The sequence below is a fragment of the Apteryx mantelli genome, chromosome 8 (assembly GCF_036417845.1).
Source record: "Apteryx mantelli isolate bAptMan1 chromosome 8, bAptMan1.hap1, whole genome shotgun sequence".
Classification (NCBI taxonomy): domain Eukaryota; kingdom Metazoa; phylum Chordata; class Aves; order Apterygiformes; family Apterygidae; genus Apteryx; species Apteryx mantelli.
This window is the reverse complement of record NC_089985.1, coordinates 9,442,831-9,463,193: the sequence shown is the minus strand read 5'-3', so window position 1 is coordinate 9,463,193 and position 20,363 is coordinate 9,442,831. Positions and strand designations below refer to the sequence as shown.

Genomic DNA, 20,363 nt, shown 5'->3' with positions numbered 1-20,363 from the left:
AAGGATAGTCTAGGTTAATAAAGGAGACCATGAGATTTGTTGAGTCAGGTTATGAACTATTTCTTGAACTTATTTAGGATTTTGGGTAAGTGAAATTCCTTGTCTGGTGTTCTCATAAATCAGTGCTAAACAAAATGTCATTGTTTCTCTTTGTTTGCGGAACTAGTTTGTCTCTTGCTTTTCTTCTCCTTCCTTCGGTTTCTTCCTTTCCTGCTTCTCTGCCCATCAAAAAAAAAAAAAAAATCTCGAGCCTCACGGGGAGGGCTGGCTCTGCATTGGGTTGATCCTGGGGATAGTTACGGTCTATAACTAGCACAACATTTTTAATAGGCGTAGAGATTAAAGACAGCGTGTGAAAAGAGTTCCCTAAACGGCAGTCTTTGCAAGGCCAGGGGAGTAGGGAGGTCCTGGACGCGCAGGGGGAGGCACACGAGGCGCTGAGGTATCTCTCCCTGAGAGCTCGGGTGCTTCACTGCCTTTTGGAAGAGGAGACAAAAAGGAGAAGACAAGAGTTCACTATATCCAACTCCCTGTGGTTTTACTCCTCCGATATACATTTTAAAAGAGAAGCCTTGTAGATGTTGTGCAGAAGTGGGAAGAAGATTGAAGGATGCAAAAGACAGGAGAATCCTGGGATCGGAAAGTCAGTGTCCCTCTTCTTATTTCCTTTTTAGAGCTACAGAGCCAAAAGCGTCGCTTTTGTCTTAAAGAGCAACAAAGTGAAGAGCTGTTGTGCATGCATGGTGGTTATATAGGAAAAGCCATATGTTGAAATGCTGTTTCCACTTCACCTTGCTTTTCTCCCTCTTGAAGCTGCCTTGGTCTCACCTGGCTTCCACATTGCGTCTAAGGGTCCTCTGAGGTGCAGGTTAAACAAAAAAAATAATGAGTAGAAAGGAAGCGATTCACTACTTGGTTTGTAAATAGATGGAAGTGTCTGCAAGGTCTTACCTGCTTTTCTGTCAGCATTTGTATTAAATGATAAATTAATGGAGAACACGTTGAAATATCTCTCATTTGCTGTCTGGGCTGAATGCGCATTCTTCTAAATCTTGCGTGAGGAGAGTCTCTCGAGCGGAGACCAGGGTGCACGTGCTGGAGTCGCCGAGATGCCAAGTGTCTCCGCGGAGAAGCCGCGTGAAGGCTGGTCCCCCCTCGCGTGGGCTTTAGCAAGTCCTCAGGTGGCTACGAATACGGGGCTGGTCAAACAGCTTCCGATAAGGAATAAGCTGCTCCTTCTCCAAGCGCCGTAGCTCTTCCCATGCCGGCGCAGGAGCAGCCTCGGCCTGGGGAGCCGATCCTGATGCCCGTTTTGTCGGGATGGCCGTTGGGCCCTCGCGCTTCCACCAGCTGTCCTCTCCCGCTGGGAGCCTTGGAGCATTCGGCTCTTACGCAGAGAACTGCATTTAAAGAGAAGTGCGGCAGAAAACTGAATTTTTTTGTTGGTGATGGGTTTTTTCCTGTTTTACCCACCAGCCTGAGGGCCCCAGGGCGCTCAGGTACTCTCCTGGAGGAAAAAACGCAGCATTTCTGTCAAGTGTTTGGCTTTCAAAGAAAATCTTAGTGTTGTGGAGACTCTGATCTCCTTGGAAGGGAGCAGCGGCTGTTCTGAACTATGAGAACCGTCAGGAACCTTAGATTTTCATTATTATTCTTTTTTAATGGGATGGACGGGAGGCTGGGTTCAAACAGATGGTAGCTGCAGGACCGACGGGGTATAGATACCAAGATAGCCTCTTACAGCTCCTAAGTGCTGCTTTCTTCCCGGCTACTCCAGAAAAGAGGCAATTCTGGAGGCCTTGCAAGCATGATGATAAAAATGAAGCGTGATGGCTCATTCCTCCTGCCCGAAGCTGCCGGGTGCCGAGCTTTGGCACTTGAAGGCTTCGAGCAGCAGCAGCAGGTACCGGTTCAGAGCACAGACCCATCTGCCCCTTGGAGTCTGCGAAAGCAGCTCTGGGAGAAGAGCGGTCGCCCCACGAAAGCAAGCAAGGCAGCTCATACTTTTCATTACCGCACTTGTCATTTTGGATGCTTCCTTCGGTGCAGATCTGCCCAGGCGGGAGTGCTGTGCCACGAATTGCCACGTGCATCGTTTCTGAGTGCAGTATGTGTCAGGCTCTGGTTTGGGCAGTTTACAGATCCCTTCAGCCCTACATTGAATTTTTGGAATATTTAGAGGGAGGGAAAAGGGAGCGGGGGGAGAGCTTGCCTGCAGTCTGGATTCTGGAATTAAACTCGCTGTGTTAATTGCCATTAATTAGGCAGTTGGCCTTTGTTATAGGGAAAGTGAGTATGCAATTGCGATGCCAATGTACTTTGTCACGCCGCTAAGAGTTTATTCACGTTAGGTTCAGATATTGGGGATGTGCAGAATAAGAGGTGTTTGCTCTTCTGCGCTGCGTTTAGCTTTCTCTGAACCCTGGGGGCTGGCAGCCTGGGCTTGGGCGCCTGCCCGCTTCTCTCCGCGGGAAGCCCTCGCTCCCCCTGGAGGCGCCGGGACCCGCAGGGCTGCCTACTGCCTTGGAAGATTAAGGTGGCAGCCGCCTGGAGCCCCCCCCCCCCCCCCAACAGGTAATGATGTGCGCGAAGTCCTCTCTCGTGGGACGTGTTTTACCTCCTGCGGAGGCATTTAAAGCGCGAACGCGCAGAGCGTGCACCGGCCTCGTGCTGCGGGTCCGGCCTGACGGGTGCTTTGCAGGAAGCAAACCTATGGCGCAGGCGCTTACGTGTGATTCTGGGGGACGCGGGGGGGTTATGCTCGCTTTCGATGAAGATAGCGCCAGCTATCAAAGGGATGCGTGATGGGGGCCAGAATGATGCTTCTCTTGGGCGGAGGCACTCGTGGCTCCGGAGCGGCTCCCGCGAGAGCCGAGCTGGGCAGCAGGGCACGTCGCCCTCCGCCTTGCCCGTTCATCCCCTTCCACGCTCTCCGTTCGCTTTTAACTCTAGCCCTCGCTGGCGCGGGCGCTGAGGCCAGAAGAGGTGGTGCTGATGGCGTTTTCTTGAGCTATACCAAAGCGTGGGGACGTAAGGTGTTGGCAAATCTCAGGTTTTATCTGAACGCTTGAAAGTTTTGGGGGGTTGCTTTGGTTTTTCATAGTAGGGCTGCTTAATTTTTTCGTGGCAAGAAACGAAGGCGCCTGGCGCTTGCATGGGGTAGGTGGCCAAACTTTCCCTTGTCAGATTGAACTTTAAAACCTCTTTCAAACCAAACATTGCTCTGCTCTTTGCTTAACCTGCTGCAGCCGGTCGTCAGCCTTCGACCTCGGCGCCCCGCAGCCCTCCCACCCTGCCTTGCTTTCGTCCGAGCGCTGCGCGAGCCCGGCACTTCGGCGGCGGAGCCGGCTTGGGCGCGCGCGGACCTAAAGCGAGACCGCCGGTCCTCTAACAGCTTGCCTTTCCGTCCTAAAAGCGGATTTGAGCCGCGGGGGCAGGTAAGAGAAGCCGTTTCCACTAATATTTCCCGCCCTGATGCCTTGTCACGGGTTCACTTCCCTCTGCAGGACCCCGTGGATTTTAGCCGCTGCCGAAGCGCTTACGTGCCTCGCGGGTCCCCCAGCCGCAGCGACGCTTCGTGGCGCATCGCTGCACCACGGGGCCCAGGCCGGGCCGTCCCGAGCGATGGTGGCTCGCGTGCCTGGCCGCGGAAGGGCAGGGTCGGCCTTGCCGGCCTGCTTTGGGGCTGCGAGGAGAAAGCTTTTCTTCCCGGGAGCCCCAGTCGAGCTCGGGATGGCTCGAGCGAGTCGGCGCTTGCCGGGCTTTTTGGCAGCCCGCTGAGGCAGCGCTGCCCCCCCGTCGCGAGCGGTGACGGGGCGAGGCGGGCTGGGAAGCGCCCGCGCCGGCGGGGAGGACGGCGGCGTTTCTCCGTGCTTCCCTGGAGCCGTCCGGCTTTGAGCCGAATCGGCAACTTGTTTCTTGGCTTTCTAGTCCGCTTACGTGGGTAAAGCGGAAGAAACCACCCTTCCCGGTTCTTGCTTTCTTCCCCGCCGGTGACCCTCCGGGGGCGGTGGCGATGCTGCAGTGCTCCTGGGGCCCTTCCAGGAGGGAAGCGCTCGGCGCCCAGGCTCGTGCCGGCCCCGGAGTGGGGAAAGGAGCACCCGAGCGCCGCCGCCTGACGGCGAAGCGGCGACGGGGGCTTCTGGGCCTCAGCGCCAAGCCTCAGGGGTTCGGGTGGCGAAGCCCGCGCCTCCTCCGAGCTGACGGAGCCTGAGCGGGAACGGCGGCCGGGAGCTCGGGCTGACACTTGCTTCCCGTGGCAGCGCTTGGCTGCGGTGGCGACGAGCGCGGCAGGGCCGGGGAGACCTGAGCCGGACACATCCCTGAGGAAGCTTTCCATGGCGGCAAGTCTCGGGCGAGCTGCCAGCCCTCTGCCATCCGCGTTTCCCGAGCCGGTGCGGAGGTGGGTCTCCGTGAGCTTCCTCCTGTGGGACGTGCGGACGAGCCCCGTGCGGTGTCACGGATGGGGCGTCGCAGAGCCGGGAAGCAGACGGTCCCGCCTGCCGCGTTGCCGGCCCCGGGATGGCTGCTCCGGCCTTGCCGTTGCGGCCAACGGGATGTGCAAGTCCCGCTTTAGCGCCGGTGGAAGTACAAATAAGCCGAGCCTCGCGGGGAGCTTGTCGGAGCCGGCCCTTGGCCTTGCCAGAGCGCAGTGGTTAGCGGCAGCCTGCTCTCCTCGGGGAACGGGGGCCGTGGATTCGCATCGAGGAGGTGTGAAACCCAGCCGGGAGCAGCTGGGAGGCCCCGGCTGCAGCGCGCGCTCCAGCAAGGCGCTTTCTGGGGAGCAGAGACGCTCCGTGCTCGGCGGGACCGGCCGCGCGGAAGCCTCTTCCCCCTCACCGCTCCGCTCCGCTCTGCTCCAGCGGTTCCCGCACCGGTGTCTTAAATAGCGCAAAGCTGCAGTGAGCACGGACGAGGGCCGGAGGAGCCCGTGGCAGGGGAGAACAGGGACTCCCAGAGCTCCGCTCTGAAAGCAGGAGATTCCCCCCGGAAACGGGGAGGGAAACGAGCTGAGAACATGGGGACCGTGGCTGGCTGGTCCGTGGGGCTGGGGGCGGCGGGGGCCCCCTGCGACGAAGGTCGGTAGAAGTCGTGCAGAAGCACAAGTGCAACGCGCCCGCGGAGCGGGGCAGCCGGGCGCTTTCGGCAGCTGCTGGGCAAGATCCCGCCGTAGGCAGGCGCGGGACGCAGGGCTCTTGGAAAGCCCGGTCGGAGCGCGTCGCTTCCGAAAGCGGTGGGCTCGCTGGTGCCGGCGAGGGCTGCTTCTGCTCGGTGGCCGAGCGCGTAGTAAGCTCTCTCTTTCCGCTCCCAGGCCATGCATCTCTTTGTGGCGTGTCTCCTTGGTGCCTGGGCTCTGGCCGCCCCTCAGCACTACGTCGTGGAGGACATCTGCACCGCGAAGCCGCGCGACGTCCCGGTGAATCCCATCTGCATCTATCGCAACCCGGAGAAGAAGCCGCAGGATGGCGAGGGGCAAGAGGCAGAGAAAGACAAGATCCCCGGGTTCACCAACCCCCGTGTGTGGGAGCTGTCGAGGGCCAACTCGCGCTTCGCCGTGGTCTTCTACAAGTACCTGGCCAGCTCCAAGGACAACAGGGAAAACATCTTCATGTCGCCTCTCAGCATCTCCACAGCCTTCGCCATGACCAAGCTGGGCGCCTGCGGTGACACCCTCCAGCAGCTCATGGAGGTTGGTGGCAATTCCTCAGCCCTTTTCAGTAGCTGTCACCGGAGCCTGAGAGACAGCAGAGCTGGCAGTGGCCGAGCGCTGCTGCGGGGCTCCCTGGCTCGAGACGGGTCCCCAGCTCGGGAAGGGAGACCTGTATTGGAACGAGCCCCCGCGTAGGATGCGCCAGGCTGTTCGGCTCCGAATTTTTTGAGTCCCAGTTCCTTCCTCTGGGTCCCTACTTAGACGCAGCATTCAGGGTGGGTTTCCCTGGGTTTGACAAGTTCCTTTCCGCCTGGAGGAAAGGAAACCCATCCTGGAGAGAAGGGAAGAGGAACAACTTGTTTCTCGCAGGCCTGGCCAGCAGTAGCTGAGAGGGTGGTTAGGGCTTTTCTTGCGCAAAAAGCAGGAAAAGTCACGCCTTAAATCCCACTGGATTGCGTTCACATCCCTCCTTCTCCCCCGGACAAGGTGTGGGATTTGTCCGGGCTGATGAAATTTGAGTGGCAGCGCTGCAGTGTGGGCTGACGTTGCTCCCGTGCTGGTGGGGTCCGTGCTTGGAGCACAAGCCGAGAGCCCCAGGAGCGAGCGGCCAGGTCTCCGCGGGCGAGACCCCGCAGCACGCTGCGCCTCCGCTGCCGCAAGCGCCTTGCAAGCGGCAGCGAAAGCATCTGCTGCAGATGGTGTAGGGACCCTGTTGCCTGGCGGTACCGAATTACAGCCCGTCCCCTCCACCAAAACTGGGACGTGTTGGTGGGAAGAGCTCTCCCTTCTCCTTCCTGGCTTGGGGCTAAAGGAGGTTTTGGCTTCCAGGGCTGGGACTGGTTCCCTTTGGAAAGACTCGACTGCACTTGGTTTTACTCTCAAAACCGCTGGATTAGTCGGGGTTCCCCTCATACAGTTACCAGCCAAAAGGGCACCAGCCCCCTCCCGTTCACGTGGCCTCCACGGCCTCCGTTCTGTGGGATCGGTCTCCTCCGAAGGGAAGTCGGCTCCCTGCCGGTCCAACAGCCCTTCCCACCCGTGCGCTCGTCCCCCACGGGAGCCCTGCTGGCTCCTGCCCTCGCAGACGGGAAACTACAGCCCGGAGGGGCCTTCCCCTGGGAGAGGGCAAGTGGGAACGGGATCTGCTCCGGGTGCTCCCACTGCCGTTCTTCCGGCAGCTCCTGCCTCCAAAGGAAGTAACATCGGTGTCAGCTGAGGTCGTCCACGGTCTGGGGCAGCACAGAGCAGCGAACCACGTCTCCCAAATTCTTCTCCCCCTCCCTCCCCTTCAGGCTAGTCCTTCCCACTGACACGGAGTCATCCGGGGACATGGAAACGTGGACTGGCTCCTACGAAGGGGCCGATAACACCCCCTTTGCCTTGCAGGAAATCGTGCCGGAGATCCCAGACGTTTGCGTGGAGCAACGTGCTGAGGGCTCTTCTGTGCCTAAAGCTCAGGGGCTGGATGGATGCTAGCTGACAAATCGTAACCGGCCGGCCGGCCGGCGGGTAGGAAGGGATTACAGAAACCTCCCTGTGCTGCAGAAGTCTGGCCTCAAAACGGTTGCTACGTATCCTCATTCCTTGCAAACGGAGATAACGTGTGCCCGAGTTACTCGACAGGCCGGCTCACGGGAAGGAAGAGCCCGCGGGAGCGTCACAGACGAGTTCAGCGCAAGGTCCTGCTGCGACCTGCGGCAGCCCGAGAGCCGCTTCCCGCCCCTGCAGCGAGATGCGCGCACGGTGCGAGGCTCTCAACGGGCAGCACCTCTGCGTGTCGGGCAGCATTTAATTCTTCATTTCGGACTCCCCGAAACTGGGTCGCAGGCTGGTGACGTGCTGCTTTTATGTAGCTTTGGTAAAGTTGATAGATGAAGCCCAGGGCCTGCAGATTTCTCGCTCCGTGGTCTGTGCTGGTGGGCAGAGGGCAAAGGGCTGTAGCTACACTTGCTGCGGACTCCGGGTGAGCAGTCTGGCACGTTGGTAACGAATGTGCAGGTTCAGACCTCGGTCTGGGGCTGCAGGACCACGGGAGCCTGCTCATGGAGTCCTTCCCACTGTTCTGGTCCTCTAGGTCTTCCGATTCGACACCATCTCGGAGAAGACATCTGATCAGATCCACTTCTTCTTTGCCAAGCTGAACTGCCGGCTTTACAAGAAAGCCAACAAATCCTCAGAGCTGGTATCAGCCAACCGCCTCTTTGGGGAGAAATCTTTGGTCTTTAACGACACTTACCAGAACATTAGTGAAATAGTTTATGGAGCCAAACTCTGGCCCTTGAACTTCAAAGTGAGTCTGAACTGCTCGGGCTTTCTCCCTCTTCTCCGCCTCCTTCTGCTTTTGCTGCCTCCCCACCGCTTGCCCGCAGGGCGTGCTGTAGGCTGGGCCGTGGGGCAGGAGCGGGAGCGTGGGACGCGGCTCCTTCTGCCCCAGCTCGCCTTAAGCACGGTCACCTTCGGGCTTCTCATTTCTAAAGGCTGCAACTGGAAGCAGTGTCCTCCCTGGGAACCCGTTTGGTTATTCTGTCCCCTATGGGGGGGGGACACACAGAGGTGTTTAAAACCCTTGACTTAGGTATTTTGGTCTCTTTCTTCAGGAAAAGCCAGAGCTCTCCAGGAGGATAATTAACGAGTGGGTGGCTAACAAGACAGAGGGGCGCATTACAGAAGTGATCCCGGAAGGAGGTATTGGAGATCTCACCATCCTGGTCCTGGTCAACGCCATTTATTTCAAGGTACGGCTAACAAAACCCGGAGAGCAGCCTGTTTCCTTGGGGTGAGTGATGATGCTGATGTCTGTCTGTCTGTCTGTCCGTCCTCCCTCTCTCCCTCTAGGGACACTGGAAATCGCAGTTCCCAGCTTCAAACACAAAACTGGATTTGTTTCATAAAGCCAACGATGAGACCTGCAGGGTCCCGGTTATGTACCAAGAGTCCAGGTTCCGCCATGCCTTCGCCCGCCAGGACAAAGTGCAGGTGCTGGAGCTGCCTTACAAAGGGGATGATATCACGATGGTGCTGGTCCTGCCTGATGCCGGGATCCCGCTGCTGGCCGTGGAGCAAGACTTGACGTCGGAGAAGCTGCAGGGCTGGATACGCTCCTTGTCGGAGATCTCGCTCTCCGTCTTCCTCCCTCGCTTCCGCATCGAGGACAGTTTCAGCGTCAAGGAGCAGCTGAGAAAAATGGGGCTGGAAGATCTCTTCAGCCCAGAAAACGCCAGGCTCCCAGGTCAAACGTGGAGAGGGGGCGGTGCGGGGGCAGGCGGGGGGCGATCGTTCCTCCATAGGCGCCCGGACAGTGAGTGCCACAGCGTGCGGGGGGAAAGCGAAGGCAGTCAAGTGCCGCTACGGTCGCAGACGGCCTGGGGGCTCGGTCCCCGTCACAGCAACGCGGCCTGCTCAGCGCTATGGCTGTGGGCGTCGGGAATCTACTGCAACTGGAGGTAGATAGCCGTGTTTTAGGGCAGGCGCGCCTTCTGCTTTGATGTCAGGCTATGAGGGATGGGGATGTTTTGCCTCTCGAGCTGTCGTCTCAAAACATATCTAAAAGTTTCTCCATTTTGTTATTCTGGGTTTTAGGTATTATTGCAGAGGGCCGTACAGACCTCTACGTGTCTGATGCTTTCCACAAAGCCTTCCTTGAGGTAAGCTTTGTTTTGTCCCAGGACATGTTTTCCTCCTAACTTTCATTTTAAAAACATGAAGGGTAACAAGAAAAAAATAGCCCCAAACCTGCAGTATTCACCGCTTCTACGACTTGGGGCTCTGCGGGGAGGTGGAAGCCTGGTGCCACAACCACGTCAAGCCTCTAGGCCTGTCCTGGCTGCTGGCACGTCGATGATAGCAGTAAGCAACGCAGCCCTGACTTTCCCGCGGGTACAGCCGCTTTGGGGTGGTACAGGACGCACATACAATTGCAAATCATGCTTGTGCATCCAGGGCAGTTAAGGATATCCCCTAAAATCTGGAATAAGACAGCACAGAAGACTGCTATGACTGGTGCTGGAGCCATGATGTTGCTGCTCTTGTCGTGCTTCAGCTTGGTGGGGAAGGAAGGAGAGTCCTCTAAAACAGCGCACCTCAAACCTGCCCGGGCTGCAGGAACAGGCAATGCACAATGCCGGTGTTTCAGTCTACTCTTCTTCTTTGGTTGGCAGGTGAACGAAGAAGGCAGTGAGGCAGCAGCTGCTACCGCTGTCACCATCTCCGGCAGGTCCTTCCCCATGAACAGAGTGATCTTCAACGCCAACAGGCCCTTCCTGCTCTTCATCCGGGAAGCCGCCCTCAACACCATCATCTTCATGGGCCGAATAACCGATCCTTGCTCCTAAGCCATCGGGGCCCTGCTCCTCCTTTCGCTGCCTCTGGAAAGTGGTGGTAGGGTGCTGTCACACCGCCCAGCCGGTGCCTGGGGCGGCTGGGCTCGCCGTTTGGTGCAAGCTGCCGGGGTGACTGTGCCCAGGCGGCCTGTTGCTGCCGTCCTCGCCGGGGCAGGGAGGCGTCGCAGGCAGCTCCCCTGCCCCGGCCTTTGCTCAAAGGAAGCTGGGTGCTCCCCGGCACCGGTATTTTTGCGGCACCCAAACCTGAGCCCAGCATTGCCATCGTTCTTGTATCCAACCTCTCCTCCCCTTCAGGCCTCAAACTGTAACACTGCTCACCTGGTACATTAAAGCCTATAGATCTGTATGTAACGAACCAATCTCTGCATGGACAGTTTTCTCCTCGCTAAGCCATTTCCCGGGCCTCGTAACACGTCCCTTTTTGGGTGAAGGGGCCCTTCTCTGCGCTCCCCAGCCCCAGCACAACGATTACGTTGCTCAGCCCTGCGCTGCAGGGGTCGGTGGAATAGCGACCGTCAGGTGGCACCTGCCAGCTCTGCTGAAAAACACCTTCACGCGGTTCTGCACTGAGCAGCTGGGAGGTGGAAGAGCTGCCAAACGTCCTAGTCCTCCTTGCCAACAGCGCTGACGTGTCTGACGTGTCCAAGTGCTGAGCAGTCACTAGCAAAAGCACCTCTTGGCCAAGGCTGTGCATCTCTCTGAGTGGCGATCTTCAGGCTAGGTTCAGGGTAAAATTACTGCAAGTGGGGGTATCTCTGGGCCATGGCAATGCACAACTAAGGTAATGCAACCAACAGCTGTAACGCTGTCCCAACTGCTCCACAAAGTCACTCTGCTGTCCTGTAGGTGAATGAAGACTATACTTAAAAATTTGTTATTTCACCTGCACACTTACTCCTAGAGCTGGAGCCCCCTGGCCTGCTGCCCCTCCATGCGTGTGCTCTGACCTCTGTTCCAGCGGGGCAGCTACCCTGCTGTAGGAAGGACCTCCGACAGGGCTGCCTTCAGGATGCAGAAGTAAAAAGTGGTGAGCTTTCCTCTGAGACTTCTGCATTTAGGGCAGCTGCTAAAAAAAAGAAAAAAAAGAAAAAACAACCCTGAAGGCACAGTCCTGTCCCGTTGTTAGTGGCACACGTTACAGACGTGCTGTGCGCAGACAGGTGCTACAATGCTGGTTGATGGCACTCACCAAGGTGCGATTTACTCTCCAGCTTTCACAGGACCAGTAAAACATGTCCTTATTTAAAAAACACACACGCATCCACAAACCACCCTTCTTCTAGGCAGCAACTACACAGCAAGCCGAGTGCTGAGGCGGCCCAATGAGAAGTGCCAGTCGCTGGAAGAACTAGCATGAAATCTTTGGTCAGGCCCGGGCCCATCACTGCTGTCGGGGGTTTCGGGGCAGGCCGAGGTTGTGCGGCGCTGTCTGTCCTTCCTCTGCTCTCCAGCAGGAAGGGCTGAGCAGCTGGCGGTGCTGCAAGCGGGCCACGCTTTGGACACGGCGAGTTACCGCCTCTGTTGTACTCGCTCCCCTCAACACGAGAGACCTGTGACGTTCTTACGGTTATGAAGGCAAGGCTCTTAAGTGCCGCTTCTGCTGCCACGCTGGCCTGGAGTAACACCTCTGAAGGAAGCTGTGCGTGTAGCTACTTCACTATAGAAGATGAGGCCCTGGAAGAAGGTGGTGGGGAGACGTTTTGGAAATGATTAAGGCTTGAGAAAGCAGCTCTTCCTCTCCCCGTCCTACTCTGTCACTCACCTCTGCTGCTGCTGCTGCTTGTCTTGCAGGATAATATTTTCTGCCTGCTTACCTCATTTTGCAGCTCCAGAAATGCATCAGCTCCTCCTGTAACACCTATCTATCTTCTCAGCTCTACTCCACACTCCATGGTGTGTGGAGACAGGCTGAGGATGGTAAAAGAGGAAGGTTGAGGAAGTGCCAGGATCTCCCTAGGCAGGAGCACAGTGAACCACAATGCTTCATCTGCCATCAGCAGCTGGGACAACCCTGCTGCTGCAGCAGGAATTGGGAGCTTGGCCTGCAGCAAGGGGATGGAGGTTTCTCCACCCGACGAGGCTGGAGGGGGCTGCTCCTGCAGGAATGGTGGGGCAAAGCTCATAGAAGAAGAAGGAAAGTCATCTAAGATGACAGAGAAAGCAGCCCGAGGCAGCCGAGCCTCTCCCATGTTTTCAGCTCAGGGCAGTGAAGCGTTGCGCAGAGGAGGGACCAGGCTTCCCCACGGCGGCTGCCCTCGCCTGCGCAGGACCCCGGCCTGGCTGCACCGCCAGAGCCGTTCAAAGCCGCTGCACCGTCAGAAAGGACCCGTCGGCGACAAGAGGCGGACAAGGAGCTGAGTATTAAACCATTTAATTCTCAAACCACTCACATGCATAATGCTCTTTTACACAGTGTTAAAAGAAAGAAGAAAATGCGATTTGTTTTTAATACAAACAGAATTTCAAGTATACATTTATAGAATTTTCAAAGATTCCTAACCAAGTTGCTAAGTTTTCATTCACATTGTTCTTAAAGCTGTCCAACGAGAGCGCTTTTTGCTAAACTGCTTTAAATGCAATTGTACAGTCCCCTCTACCTTTGTTTTCTTCCCCCTTCCCCAGTGCTGCTTCTCTTACCACCGTTCCCTGCTCCTCCTCCAGCACCGCTGGCCGTCACTGTATGCAACCAGCCCCAAAACCGTGGCCTTCCTACGAGCCTGTGCCTGCCAGCTCACTGGAAGAGGAAAAGGGAAGAAATGCTAGAGGAACAGCTTGGGAACAGCTTGTAAAAAACCATTTAAGAACAGTCTGAGATCCACAAGTTACACCCAGCAGGATCACACTTCAGCCTACTGCAGACTAAGTGTGAACACTGACTTTGTCTTCTTTTTTGTTTTTTTTCTTTTTGGAAATGAGGATCGCAACCAAAAATAAAATTAAAAAAAAAAAGAGAGAGAAAAGAAATTAGTACAGCAGGAAATTTCTCAACTGTGAAAATAAGTCTTGAGTGTTAGGACATGCGTCCTAAAGAGCTTGATTTGTAAGTCAACAGTAGAAGGTGACAGCACAACTTTCGTTACATATGGTTACTCTGTAAACCAGCCCAGAGCAGAATCAGTATGGGACAGAGAAAACCTTGGATTTTTTTAATTAAAAAAAAAAATTTTTTTTAAATACTGAACTGACTAGGGCTCCATAGCCACCGCTGGGAAAACCCACGACGCAGCAACGAGGGCGCAGCGGCTCTGCTCAGCGCGGGGCGGGCGAACGGCAGCGCCTGCCGCGCTGCAGCCGGGTGCAACCGCTGGCCCGTCGCTCGCGCGCGGGGCGACACAGCTCTTCCAGCGGGTCCGTACACGCCGGCGCCGGTAGCGCTGCGCCACGCGCGGGCCCGCAGCCATGGCGGCCACTGCCGGGCGTAGTGTAGGGGGGCCGCCCCAGGCGCAGGTAGAGCTGCCCTCGTTCTCCGGGCTGCGGAAGGCGGTGCCGGCAGCCGAGGGCCTGGCACCGTCGCTCCCTCCTCGGCGCCGTCTCCCGACAAGCCACCCGGGGGTACGGCCGTCTCGAAAGCCAGCGACAGCCATACTCATCTTGTGATTTAAAGTGCATTTCTTCAGTAAAGGGGTTTTTTTTTGTGTTTTTTTTTGTTTTTTTTTTTAGAGGAACCTATTTAAAGTGCTGTTCTAGCTTGGAAAGGGACTCCGTTTACAAAAAAAAAAAAATGGCACCGTTTCACAAGACAGATCTGTTCCCTGTATGTATGTGTGCGTGTATATATATATATATTTATACATTTATATAAATATATACATATATATGTGTGTATTCAGAGTCAGATCTGCTGACTAATGACATACAAATTTTTTTGTTTTGTTATTGCTTTCCACCGCTGCCTGCTCCCTTGGAGGCAGGAGGGAGCTGGCGTCTCCTCCTGCCCTCCCAAACCGCTTCCTAAATTCCCACGGCGGGAGGGTCAGCCCTCCGCAGCCCCGATCGCGGCCCGCAGGACGGTTCGCCGCGAAGCGGAACGCGTGGAAGAACCGACCCCCGTCAAGCCGCCAGGTTGCCCGCGCGGGCCGCGGCGAGAAACGGCGAAGGAAGCGGGGCGCTGGCTCAGCCAGGATCGCCCCGCTCCCACCGGACGCCTTTTCCATAGAGCCGCCTGGCAAAGCAGACCTGCGCTTCTCAGACACGGAGGTAAGGAAAACAGACCTGCTTTACGCGGAAGCGTTGCCGCTGGAGCGCGCAGCACGGCAACCCCAGCACTCCGGGAGAGGGAGGTAGTTACTGTCCTGCGACGCCGCTGCTGCTTCCTGCGGCTCGCTGTCTGGAGCGAGCGCTCAAAAAAGAACGGAAAAATCCTGTGCTCTATTAAAAAAAGTTATCCCAGTTAAATCTGTCCGTCGAAGCCGTACTCAACTATTCCCTCTAAGAGGCTTTTATATTTTAGAAATTGATTGTCAGTTTAGTTTCTTACGAAATCAGATTTGATTAGCAACTTGCCATACGAAGCCAGTGGGTTGTTAACGCCGGTTACAACACTCGTCTCTCCCCGCGCTCCGCGAGGGAGCGCGCGCGGGCGGCACGGGCTCATCCGCCGGCCCAGCCGCGCTCCCGGCGCCGCTGCGCTTCGTGGCATCGCCACGCGGCCGTCCTGGACAGCATTGCACGCTCCGAGCGATTTCAATGGAAATGTTAAGAAAGAAAGAAAGGAAAGGAAAAAAAAAGCGCTACTGGTGTCGTATTCACAGTGTCGTACAGGAAAACCGGGGGTGAAGCTGGGGAAGGGGCCGAGCTCGCGAGAGCTTCGGTTAGTATTTAAGGGAGTGGAGGCTTGGGAGGAAGCGGCACGTGTTCGCTGCCCGCTGCCGGGAGCCGCCCTGTGCCGCGCTCTGCTCCTGCAAGCGCAGGGCGCGCAGCGAGAGGCACGGCACGGCCGCCGAGCCCCGCTCTCCGGAGCGCTTATCCCGCGAGCCCCGCTCCGCCACCGTGGCCCGGCCCATGTGCTCAGCCCGCGCTGCCCGCCGGCTATTTCGCGGGCGCGAGCGCAGAAGAAACGGGCGCCCTCCTCGCCGGCGCTTGGCCCCGGGGCCTCCGCCAGCCGCCGCGCTGCCCCGGCAAGAAACGAGAAGCCCGAGGGGACGCGCCGGGGCGAGCGGCACTGCCATTTCGTCGGCGGGCAGCACGGCCCCCAGCCGCCTTCCTCTCTGCCCCCGCGAGGCGAGGCCCACGGGCGGCTCCGGTTACCGATTCACGCGCAGCGAGAACAAAAGCTTCACAGTAATCTGTAGAGTTTCTTCAGACACGTAAACTCCGAGAAAAGAAGGAGCATCCCGGGAGCGCCGGCTCCCGTGCCGCACCGGCGCCCGGGACGCGTCGATAAACGGGGGACGCCACGCGAACCTCTCGGGCTCCGGCCCCGTCTTCCCAGCGTGGGCGGGCGGGCACCGGCGAAGCAACGCCGTCGGGTTAAAACTCCTTCCCCAGCAGTTCCTCATCCATCGGTTCACGATTCCTCCCCGCCCCTCCGCTGCCTGCCTTCAGTAATTTCAACTGTGTTTTTCTCCTTTTACGCCGCTACTTTCGGTATTTCACAACCAGTAGTAAAACTAACCAATGTAGCTTCATTTTTAGTTTCTAATTAGTTTCACAGTTTCTTGGGCCATAGCCAATGGTATCGGGTCTGACTGCAAACATAACGGGAAGGTTTAAATAAATAAGCTTCACTGCAACATAAAAATAACGACGACATTTACCCATAGGTCGGAGGGGGAGAGGGTTAAGTACATTTACAAAAACTAAGTAAAGCTGGAGGCTTAACATAACTGACACTCTGCAAAAAAATTAATGCACTGACTTTTTTTTTTTTTAAAGTACTGCCTTAGACATGCAGAAAAATAATATATCAAGTCAGACTATGTCAGATTAAACACGGAAGTTACACAGCAGTATTAAAAAGATACCTGAATATGTTTCAAAAGCTTAACTGATATGAACTAGGAAGCCCATTAAAGCTGCCCGGTTTTACATGATAATTCTAAGAAACTCTAACAAAAATACAGCTTGGTTTAGTCTAATCGAAACGGGGAGATGGCAGCCGCGCTCCCGGCTGGGGAGCAGTTCGGCTTCTCCGCAGACCTTTGCAGACAAGATGCTATTCCATGGATCAACCACCAAGAAATTAAAATAAACAACCGTAACTGAAACCCCCCCGGTAGGATAAGACTCTCTAGCCCGCGTCCACCTAGTGCAGGACAGCAACGCGCCCGGGCAGTATTTCATTTCGCCCCGGCGTGCCAGAGGCGCGCAGAGCGACGGCGGCCGCAAGCACGGGGAGGCCCTCGGGCCCGAGCCCGCGCTGCAGATCGATGCACGGCCTGCAGCACCTGCGCGCTGCCCGCCTGGCAGCGGGGATAACGTTATTCCTGGTGGGAATAGCGTCAGCACGGCCCTCGGGAGGGGCCCGGCCCCTTCCCGCCGCCTGCGGCGCAGCACTGAGCTCCCCCGAGGGACCTGCCGAACCCGCCGGACCGAAAGCGGACGAGCCCCTTCTTGTTCCAGGCGGCGCGCGCCCCCCTCGCCTCCTCGCCGCCGCCACCCGGCTGCTCAAGGCGGCCGGCCCGCTTCCCTCGCCAGTCCTGGCCGCACTCTGCAGATCCCCCGGCAGCGCGGACGGCCCGAGCCGGGAAGCAGCAGACGGCGTGTCCCGGGCTCTCGAAAGGAACTCCCGCTAGCGCCGGTGCAACGCCTGCACGCCTCAGCTGCGGCCGCTCTCCGGCACTCCGCGGGCTCAGTCCTTCACGGAGCTCCACACCGGAAACGGGGCAAACAGGCAGCGCGGAGGGGCCAGGAGAGGCTGTAACACAGCCCCCTCTCCACTGGACTCCGGGCCGTCCTGGTTTGCCAGACGGTCACACCGCCTCCCTCCAGCCTGTAAAAGCAGGACCCCAGGCCCGTCGCTTCATTTTGGCACAGCCTCGGGACCTGGGTTAACACCCGCTGCCTTTCCCTTCCCAGCAGACACGACAGCTTCCCTCCGACAAGGAAGAAACCACCACCTAAGCTCCTTCACATCCACCGCCAAGCGACAGGTCTTCTACCCTCCATCCCCAAGGTTAAAAGATCTGGGCTCTAGCTGGGGGGCAAATCCCACAGCTCGCTCTCCCTCCCGTCTCAGGCTGTTTTCTGCACCCTTGACTTGTGGCCAGAAGGTTTCAGCTTGGCCACCTCCACTGACGTCACCCGCAGCAGCAGGGAAGGGGCAGGGAGGGGGCTCAGGCAGGGCGGCACACCCTACACCTGCAGCTTAGCGGAAACACGGTCTTAAGGAGCTTACGGTGAGACGTGTCCCCTTCCTCTCGCCACGCTACTCACCAACGCGCCAGAAAGCTCTGAGCTTGCCAGACAGCAGCCAGACACCAGCTCTTTCTTCACGGAGAAGACCCCTGGAGCAGGACTACGTCTCCCCCACCCCGCGCTACCTGCTGCAACACACGCGCGCTCCTAGCCACCAACACAACGCGGCACAGCTCCCCTGCCATCCCGTCCATACCATGGCCATACCTGCTGCTGCTCTTGGTGGAAACCTGAAATGAGAACAGAGGGGTCGGCACGATGCTCAAACGCTAGCGTTATTCCTTGCCCGGATTTCTGAAACGACCCATCTCACCCTGCAAAAACAAGCATCCAAATATGTGTTAACAGCCAACATCTCCAGGCCTACTCCACCATCCTGCCAAAAGCAGACTGTGTTCCTCCTTTGCAAAAGCCTTTGACAAGTACAAATACTTTTTGGTTCTGAAGATGCACGACTCCCCTAGCAAGGGTCCCCTATAGGCCCCCTATACGCAGCCTCATCGCTGACGGCATGCAGGCATCTGCATCCTGACGCAGCTCCACCGCACCTGCAACTACAGCAGCATTAGACCTCTTTCCCCAACCACCCCGGCAGCCTTTGAAATCCTCACACCAAAACGACTCCAGAAAGAGCTAAGCAGATGCCTGAAGAGCAAATGCAAGTCTTGACAACAAGCTGAGCTACCTTCCACAGGTGCCTTAAAATTGCTCTTGGATCACAGACTGCCAACTGTTCTGCTGGATGAAAAGTTAACTAAACAGCCCTTTAAAATAACTGTGTTTGTGTGTGTGGCGGGGGGGAAATTAAGATTTTTTCAGCATTTTTATGAAAAGAATTAAAGCTTTAAAACAAAAAGAAACATTTTTGGTCAGCGCTCCAAAGTCATCAAAATGGTTATAAGGAAAGAGCCATAACCATGCATTACAAACCCGTCACCCAAAGCTTCTTGCTTGGGTGTCTTCACCAACCCACTAAACACCGAAGAGTCACTGTATATAGGGTATATAGGAATCTAGGGTTACTTAAAAAAATCAATTTGGCCCATTTTACATGATATCGGCTACCTTTTTGTTTAAAAAAAAAAAAAGCATATTATTAAAAGATATTTGAACAGAAATGAAAGAAATTGCACATACACGCTACTTTTTCAGCCAGCTAACTCTTTTCTGCCCAATTAGTTAGCAGGCAAGGTCTCCATCAAGAGGAGTTCCTTTCCTCACCGAACCCAAGTTTCACCAAGGCTATGATGGATGATCCTTTGGGAAGGGATGACTTTCCTATAGATCTGTACAGCACACAGCACTGCTGCTGGCGAGCAGTAAATGAACCTATTTAATCAGCAAAGGCAGGTGGATGCTCACTCTGCTGAATATCAGGGACACAGGGGGGCTTTCTATAAAAAGAGCCTCTAGAGTGTGGGCTGAGCAGCAGAGCAAGAAGCACAGCTGCTGCCAAGCCTGCAGGAGGTGGATTGAGGTGAATTTGTTCACAGCATTTGTTAAGTCCTTGGAAAGGCAGCTTACTCCCCTGGAGAGAAAAAATCAGCAAGATTTTATCTTGGAGCCCATTTCCTCTTTCCAGCTGTGACAGCAGAACATGCACCTCTACACAGGTTGCTAAAATAAAAAATACACCTCTAGGCATCAATAAATAGCAAAGGGCTGTCTTCCGAAAGCGTAAATCAGACACTAAATATATTAGCAACACTTCTTGTGGCCTCCTCTCTCTAGGTCCCAGGTCTGCCAGACTACAGTCTGATTGCTGTGTTCTCCCTTTTTATTTTTAGAAGGTTTGTCAGAACAGACTTGGTTTCTTACAGTTAAGTACCCTGAAGTATGTTGCAATTTTCAAGCCTTTATTCCACATAACAAAGGTCATTTTTATATACCTCAAGGACATTTAAAAGCCTAGAGAAGGCCCTGAAAACTCCCTTAGGGATTGCTTTAATCACTCCGACAGCACGGACCAACCAAAGCCCAGCAGTACCCGGTCCAGCGGCAGCTCTACTCAACAAGGACCTCTCAGCTCCAACCCCGATGAGATACCACAGGCAAAAACAGAGCAGGCCAAGAGGGACGCGGCAGAGAATCCGAAGCGATTCTCTGGGAAAAGTCGAGCAGCAAAGACGCTGCTAAGACGCGCTTTTAAAGTACTTATTCAAGCCATCAACGAGCCAGGTCCCTGCAGGGTCGCTCGGCAGCCACTACTGATACGCCCGGAGCTGAATTTAGCACACCACAGCGCAGCACCAGAGCGAAGAGCGGCGAATAAAGGCAGTACAGATGACCACAGGAGCAAACGGCGCTACCTAGCATCACCCGGTTAGCTTTAACCATCTCTCAAGCAGTCCCAGGTGAGGCACCTCATCTCCGTCAGATGCCCAGCTGTACTGCCCTTTTAGCAATTTCTGCAATACCAAGTTATATTGGATGAGAAAAATGAAAAACAGTGTTTTAAAATGGTAACCCACACTGTTCCCCCACAATCAAACTTTACCTACCGAGTCTTAAATCCTTCCAAGGTTGCAAATCTCTAAGATTCACCGCACAAGTGCTTAGGTCTTATTTGTATCTATATTTTTGTCAACTAAGATCTTTCAGAACTCCTGTCTAAAAAGGTTCCTTCTATTTCCAAGACACAACATTTCTCAAGCTGTAATACTTTGGTTTACAACTGGATTAAAATATAAATTAAATAAGAATAATGCTAAATGAGTTTATATTGAAAGATTTTATATATGTATACATATATATGTATATACAGGTATGTGTGTGTGCACTCCCTAATGACAGCTAGAGGAAGCAAAAGTCATTCCCCGAAAGGCTTCTACTCTTCCAACTAGCAGGTTAAACATATCCATTGCAACAATTCCCTGTGCATAAAAGCTAATGAAGCACTGGAAGGTGGCACTGGTAAACAGCTGGATCACACAGACTTCTAGGAACAGAAAGACAATAAATTATAAGAAGCAGTAGTAACTTGTTCACAGTTGGCATGAGGATAACGTTATAGGAAA

General features: G+C 55.5%; 1 protein-coding gene across 1 annotated transcript in view; it reads left to right on the top strand.

Moving 5' to 3' along the window:
• Positions 1-10,331, top strand: part of RC3H1 (ring finger and CCCH-type domains 1) — a 77,802-nt gene extending 67,471 nt beyond the window's left edge. The window contains 6 exon segments of the mRNA XM_067300565.1: positions 5,312-5,689; positions 7,725-7,940; positions 8,248-8,385; positions 8,486-8,879; positions 9,230-9,294; positions 9,808-10,331. Coding sequence (XP_067156666.1) covers positions 5,312-5,689; positions 7,725-7,940; positions 8,248-8,385; positions 8,486-8,879; positions 9,230-9,294; positions 9,808-9,981 — 1,365 coding nt within the window. The 3' untranslated portion in view covers positions 9,982-10,331.
• Positions 10,332-20,363: the final 10,032 nt, after the last annotated feature.